The sequence below is a fragment of the Elephas maximus genome, chromosome 7, assembly GCF_024166365.1.
Source record: "Elephas maximus indicus isolate mEleMax1 chromosome 7, mEleMax1 primary haplotype, whole genome shotgun sequence".
NCBI lineage: Eukaryota > Metazoa > Chordata > Mammalia > Proboscidea > Elephantidae > Elephas > Elephas maximus.
Window position 1 is genome coordinate 56,659,474 of NC_064825.1, and position 7,364 is coordinate 56,666,837.

The window sequence follows — 7,364 nt, forward strand, 5'->3', positions numbered from 1 at the left end:
TAGGCCTGCCTTAACTACAGTCCACCCTGCATCCAACCATGCTGGCTTTTAATGACACTGTCTCTGATTGGCCCACCTTCTCCTTCATTGGGATGCCTGGATTGGAGACTGCACATATATGGATCTCAATCCTCTTCTGTCTCCTGTACCTGGGAGCCCTTGCAGGCAATGCTCTACTCCTCATCCTAGTTAGAGTAGAACAGAATCTTCATGAGCCCCAGTTTTATTTTTTGGCCATGCTCGGTCTCGCTGACCTAGGCCTTTCCTTGACTACAATGCCTAGTGTCATGGCTATCTTTTGGTTTGATGTCCACCACATCAGTCTGGATGCCTGCCTGACTCAAATGTTCTTCATCCACACCCTCTCCTCAGTAGAATCAGGTGTCCTGGTGGCCATGGCTTTTGACCGCTTGGTAGCTATCTGTGCTCCACTAAACTACACCAGGATCCTGACCCACTATACTGTTGCCTGCCTTAGTGGAGCTGCTCTCATACGAGGTGCCACTTTGCTGCCCCCTCAGCCTTTTTTCCTTAGGAACTTTCCTTTTTGTGGGCCCAATATCCTCTCGCACTCCTACTGCTACTACCCAGATATGCTGAACCTGGCCTGTGGGGATGTCACTTTCAGCAGTGTCTATGGATTGGTTTTTGTGCTCTGCACATTTGCAGTGGATGTTGTCTTCATCCTAGCGTCTTACATAAAGATATTGGGCAGTATTATGAAGCTGGGGGCCCAGGACAGAAACTGGAGATCACTGCAGACCTGTGCCTGTCACCTGTGCACAGTGTTTGTGTTTTATCTGCCCCTCATCAGTCTGTCAGTGCTGCACTGTTACACCCAGGACACTTCCCCGATGCTATACACCACCATGAGCAATGCCTACCTCCTCATGACACCCCTTCTTAACCCTCTGGTCTATAGTCTCAAATCCCGACAGATTCAGGCTGCCCTGCGCAAGCAATTTTGGGTGCAACGTGTCATTGCTGGAGAATGAGATTTTCTCTGCATCAAAAGAAACAATCAATTTAAAAAATATTATTCAGAATCTACTATATGCCAAGTAGTATGCTAGGCACCACGAACTAAGAAATGAAAAATATCCAAGTCTTCCCTCAAGAAGCACATAATCTAACCAAGGAGGAGAAAGGGAAGTGGAATATTTGAATGGTCAGAACTGTGATGATGAATGACAACTGCTTGTTGATGATAAGGAGAAATGGCAGTAGGAACCCGTGCTCAATGGTTTTTTGGAAATGTGTTGGATGAGAATTATTCTAAAGGATTAAGATGAGGAGCTTGACGCTAGACTGTAAAAGATCAATGAGGGACTTATTTTATAGAGAAACCAAGATGTTACTTGACTCTTGGTTTCCCATGCTGCTTGAGCTGAGGCATCAGAAATCCATTATTGATGATAAATTTACGAATATATGTTTGATATTTCTATTTCTTATAGTTGGATACGGGTTAATGTTATGAATATTCCAGCCATTAACAAATGATGAAGAAGCTCTCTGAAAAGAAATGATCTAATTCCTAAATGATAGTACAAGTAATTGTTCAAACCCAAAACAATCAAACTCATTGCTATCGAATCCATCCCGACTCATAGTGACCTTATAGGACAGAGTAGAACTGCCCCATAGTGTCTCCAAGGGTGTAAATCTTTATGGAAGCTGGCTGCCACATCCTTCTCCATGGAGTGGCTGGTGGGTTCAAACCACAGACCTTTTAGGAAGTAGCTGAGCACTTTAACCACTGTGCTACCAGGGCTCCTAATCAACCAGAGCATATTTTAAATGTCACTCTGACATACTTACTAGGCATCAAATCATACAGAAGACATAAGCATAATACTCACATAGCTTACATTCTACTAATGAAAATCAGTGACAGTAAACCATGTACCAAAACATATATAATTAATGATATTATGGGACTTGGTTAGAATTGTTACACTAGTACAGAGAAAAGTAACACAGTGAAGTCTGGCTTTGTTAGGATGTGCGACTTGGAAGAATGAGAAAGGACCCTGAGGAGAAAAACCACAGAAGCTTGAAATTTATCTCAATTCCAAAAGCATTCATTTAGATATGATTTGTTACACATAAAAGTGATGGAGGATGTTAATTAAAAAAAAAAGAATAGTATGGTCTTTGTCTTCAGTGAGACATCATTCAGGAACTGTAATGAATACCCTTAAAAAAATAATATTCTGACTCATAAGCTGTTTTACCAATTTTAAAATCTGATTTAACCTTTTTTTTTTTTTAATGGTCATTTCCAGTCAGAAGCCTTTTTAACTCTGACTTGCCCAAACATGAGTATAGAGAACTGTAGACAATTGCTCAGAAATTGTTCCATTTTTTTGCAGATAGAAAACAGTTTTCCTTTGGGGAACTTTTCACTTATCTGTATGGTTTGGGTAAAACTAACAGTATCAGTATTCTACTATATCCCTCCTCTAATCTTTCAGCTACAGAGACATTACCAAACCAAACCCATTGCCATCAAGTCAACTCCAACTCATAATGACCCTATAGGGCAGAGTAGAACTGCCCTATATTCAAATGCCAGCTTTTTGGTTAGCAGCCTGAGCTCTTAACCACTGAGCCATCAGGGCTCCTACAGAGATTAACAACTGAATAAACAATTTTCCCCTGGAATTTTTATGCTAATGTGAAATATTTTCCACTGTACCTGTATTGTAGTCTTTCTGACTCAGAAACACTCGTGATCATCTTTCCTATCTGTATGGAGGAAGCTTGTCTACATGAAGAAAAAATGACTACAAAACAGAAATAGAAGCAAACATGAGAGACTACTGCAGAAAGAGGCATGACAGCATTGAGTCCTTAAGCTCAGGGTCTCTGGAGTCCCTTCTTTGATTCCATGAGTTATGACTTATCCTGATATTCCTCTCAAGCATGCATGCCCATAAATTTCATCTTTTTTATATACACTATTTTAGTTTGCATTTTTTCCTTATAAATAAAATAACGAGACATCTTAAGGGAATGTTCTGATTGATATGTGGTTGATTGGGACATTTATTTAGATCTGTATGGCAAATATCTTTCATCTCCTTTACCAGACAGTAGGTCTCTAAAGGGTGGCATCTTTGATTTTTCTTCATAATTGTAGCATTTGGTTAATGCTCAGAATAATTGTATAAAGAACAAGAGAAGGAGGAGCAGAAAAATATATTAGAAAAAAAGACAAACTGAGAAAAAAAAGGGTTATACGTGCTTAATGAATCAATACTTTAATGATTTATGAATTAATGTCTACATATTTTGATTAAAAATGGATGGAATAATGATTTAATATAGTGTCTAGCTCTCCCTATGGCATCAGTATGCGTAAAGAAATTGATGCCTATCCCTGAAGTGCAATGACAATATTGGGCAGATAAATAAATATAATATGCCCAATTACAAAATGGGCAAACCTAGCCTAATTTTTTTTTTACACATTTGCAAATACACACATTCCAGGAAAAAATATATAGTGAGGAAACTCTAAATATACTTTTGAACCAGAGATGGTTACCTTTGATATCACCATCTGTGTGATACAATTTACTTTTCTGAGTTTATCTTTAAATTGTCTTGTTTTTTGTCCTCTACCATGCCTTTGGCTTATAATAATAATGGCTAATATTTATTGAGCATTTACCATGTGTCAGACACTGTTGTAAACATATGACATAACATATCACATTTCTTCTTACAACAACCTTAGAAAATAGATATCATTAACTCCATTTCACTGATGAGAAAACCAATGCACAGAGAGCCTGGATCACTATTTTCCTTAGATTGTACAGTAGATAAATTACTAGTCCTGATTTTAATCGACATGCTTGTCTTTAACTATAAAACCTAACTGAACATAATATGAAGAGCTGAAATATACTTTGCATGGAAGGGCAAAGTTTAGGCGCACTGCATTGTTATATTTTTACTTTAATTTCTCACTTATTTTTATGTTACATCAGGCTTACATATGTGGAGTCACAGAATAAATATTGTAAAACAGATACATTTAAGTAAAACTTGGAAGAAAATAAACCTTCTTTTTCTCATTTGGAATATTTGCTCATACACTATATCAAACTCCCAATCAAATGTAAATATCTGTAAAACAATATAAATATTTGGTTTTATTCAGATTTAAGCCATAGCTATGTATAAGGGATTCTCACATAGAAAATATTTAGACTGCTATTTGGATTGAAATGAGCTACCATAAAGTAAATGGTATGAACCCTAGCAAAGATAAGCATGGAGTGAAAGGGCAAGAAGTTTTATAACTCTCTTTCATGGTATAATATTTAAAACTAGAAGAAAATTTCACATTTCCAGAAGTTTGTAGCAGAACCATGCAGAGACATACTAAAGGTACTACTTCAGCTGTACAGGAAAAGAATATCTGCTCCTCCTTCTTTTCTCAGCATCTCTAGTACATTTCAATCAATTCCTCAAAGAGACACACTCTTCCCTTTTATCCTACCTTAAGTGCAAACAATCTACACAGCACATTTCTAATCTGTTTTGTTTTCACACTGTACACCAGTGGATTCAGGACAGGTGTAAGAAAAAGAAAAATGTTGGACATGGTGACATGGGGGAGAGGGGAGCGGTACCTGCCTATCCTGTGGATCAAAGCTAGAGCGATAAGTGAGACATAGAACATGAGGACAGTGAGAATATGGGAGACACAAGTATTGAGTGCTTTAAGCCTTCCTTCCCTGGATGCAATGCCCAAAACCGTCTTCAAGATTAGAGCATAAGATAAAACAATAAAGACAGAGTCAACACCAAAGGAACAGAGAACCAAGGCCAGTCCATAGATGATGTTGACACGAATAGGCCCACAAGCTAGCTTCATCACATCGGGTTGGAAACAGAATGAGTGGGATAGGGTGATGCTCTTACAGAAGGGAAGCCGTTTGAGCAGGATAGGCAAGGGGGCCATCAGTGCCACTCCTCGTGCCACAGCAGCCAACCCCAACTGAGTAATGCGGGAGTGGGTCAGGACCACAGTATAGTGCAGTGGGCTTCTTATGGCCGCAAAGCGGTCAAAGGCCATGGTCAGCAGGATGGCTGACTCTACGGAAGAGAAGGTGTGAATGAAGAACATCTGAGCCAGGCAGCCATGGAACTCAATCTCTCGGTAGTTGAGAAGAAAGACATTAAGTACAGTTGGCAGTGTGGATGCTGACATGCCTGTGTCAGTGGCTGCTAACATGGACAGGAAAATATATTGGGGTTCATAAAGGCTGGAGTTCTTGCGTATTATGTGAATGATGACACTGTTTCCAAGGATGGCAATCACGTACATGATGCTCAATGGGATGGAGATCCAGATATGAGCATTCTCTATGCCTGGGATGCCTGAAAGAAGAAAGAAGGGTGGCTGATAGTGGGTGCCATTGAACATGGACATGATGCTCGAACCTAAAAAAGAGAACATGTGCAGGACAGTCAAGCAGTAAAGGTCCTTCAAATTTATTCAACAGTCAAAAAGAGAGTCTAGAAGAAGAGGCAAACTAAGAATCTGCAGCATATGGAACAAATTAAGTAGCACTGATTTCAGGTTAATTTCAACAAGCCTATATAGAACAACTGGTGGCACAGTGGTTAATAGCTACAGTTGCTAACCAAAATTTTGGCAGTTCAAATCCACTAGCTGCTCCTTGGAAAACTTATGGGCAGTTTTACTTTGTCCTATAGGTCACTATGAGTCGGAATTGAGTCATCAGCAATGGATTTGCTTTTATATATATATATAGTACAACGATGTTTTAGGCAATTTATTACTGCTATCTCCTATTTTTGTTGTTTTTTTTTATCTCCTAGGCTACCATGTTGCTTAAACAGTAGTCTCTAAGTACACTACCACACAAACTATGTCAATGGCTAATAGAACAAATTCTGTTGTACAAATCACATGGTTCATTTAGTCAATTTATAACACTTAGTGAGACCTAGGGAAAGAGAAAGAATAGGTTAACACATTTAGAATAGTGGGAAAGTGAGGTGGAAGGCCCACAGTTATCCAAACCTGAGGTTATTCAATATGTTCTTTCTCTCTCTCTGCTGATAGTGGTCAGAATGGCCAGAGTTGAGATTTGAGCGAGGGAGTCCAAAGGTCGGAAGTTAATTGGGACCAACATCACACGTGTTTATCAGATCCACAGCATCATGCAGGCATGGCCAAATCTCTAACTCACCAAGAAGACTGCTGGACACCTGTGATATTTATCTGCATTTCTAATGTTGAGAACATGTGGTGGGGGGGGAGATGGAATCATAATGAGTGTCACAAATGGATGGCTGATTTAGGCATAGCATAGTTGTCATCCCAGACATGGCATGATCATACCTCATGACTTTCTTCTTCTTTTTTTTTTTTAATCTCTTTTTCTATATAAATAACACTTTTATTTATTCTATCATGTTTTCCATGTGTTCTATCTTTAGCATGTTCTACAGTTTTCTAACTTACCTATATCTATATTTAACATAACTTATGAATTCTGCTATGTCTCACAAGCTATTTCTTTGCCCTTTACATCTATACTTGATGAATGCCACACATTCTGCTATGTTTCATAAACTACTAGCTTATTCACTATCTATATCTTCCTTATTTGTTTTTCTTGTTTTCTGTAGCAAAGTTGAATATTGTCAAACAGTGCGGCAAATATACCTTACTACTGCTACGGATTCAAAGTTCACTAAGACATGGTTTCCACCCATACATATGCCATCATTTGGTGAGAGTGATAAACAAATTAGAGCACATAAGCAAGTATGACTAATATAATGCAATGATACTTACACAAATATATCTATAAATAAAATAGGAACAAAACGAATGAATTGTAATTGTGAGTTGCAGACAGTGATCATTAGAAGACACACTAGGATTAAATATCCACAAATGCCTTGCCCTCAGAACAATAGATTACTTTATACATTTCTGTCACATAGAATTTTGGAGAAACTATTGCAGCATAGAATCACAGCAGCTGTTTTATCAAATAGTTGTTTAAAATTGCCAGACATGAATCTATAATCCCTAATGGCTGTGGCCACTAGCTATTTGCAACTTCCAAGCAAGCATTTATCCCCCATAAGTTGTAATATACCAAGAACAGAACCCACCCTCATTTTTTAAATAAAGTAATGAAGACCTAGCAGGTAGAAATGACTTATTTAAGAATTAATTGCTGGTGACTAGAACTATTTTCAAGCCATATTTCCTAAAATGATATCTGTTCTTTATATTACATCTTACTTAAAAGAATATCAACACAAGGCATTTACATAAAAAAATTAAAAGATTTATATAA

The 7,364-nt window shown here is 38.0% G+C and overlaps 2 protein-coding genes across 2 annotated transcripts; one reads left to right on the forward strand and one right to left on the reverse strand.

Moving 5' to 3' along the window:
* Positions 1–38: 38 nt before the first annotated feature.
* Positions 39–995, forward strand: LOC126079991 (olfactory receptor 51I1-like). The gene has a single exon (XM_049891322.1). It carries the CDS (start codon positions 39–41, stop codon positions 993–995), a length of 957 nt encoding a protein of 318 aa, XP_049747279.1.
* Positions 996–4,507: 3,512 nt separating this feature from the next.
* LOC126079992 (olfactory receptor 51I2-like) lies at positions 4,508–5,452 on the reverse strand. The gene has a single exon (XM_049891324.1). The coding sequence runs from the start codon at positions 5,450–5,452 to the stop codon at positions 4,508–4,510; it is 945 nt and encodes a 314-aa protein (XP_049747281.1).
* Positions 5,453–7,364: the final 1,912 nt, after the last annotated feature.

Coding starts and splice junctions, on each gene's coding strand:
- LOC126079991 (XM_049891322.1), top strand. CDS start 39: ATGCTGGCTTTTAATGACACTGTCTCTGATTGGCCCACCTTCTCCTTC.
- LOC126079992 (XM_049891324.1), bottom strand. CDS start 5,452: ATGTCCATGTTCAATGGCACCCACTATCAGCCACCCTTCTTTCTTCTT.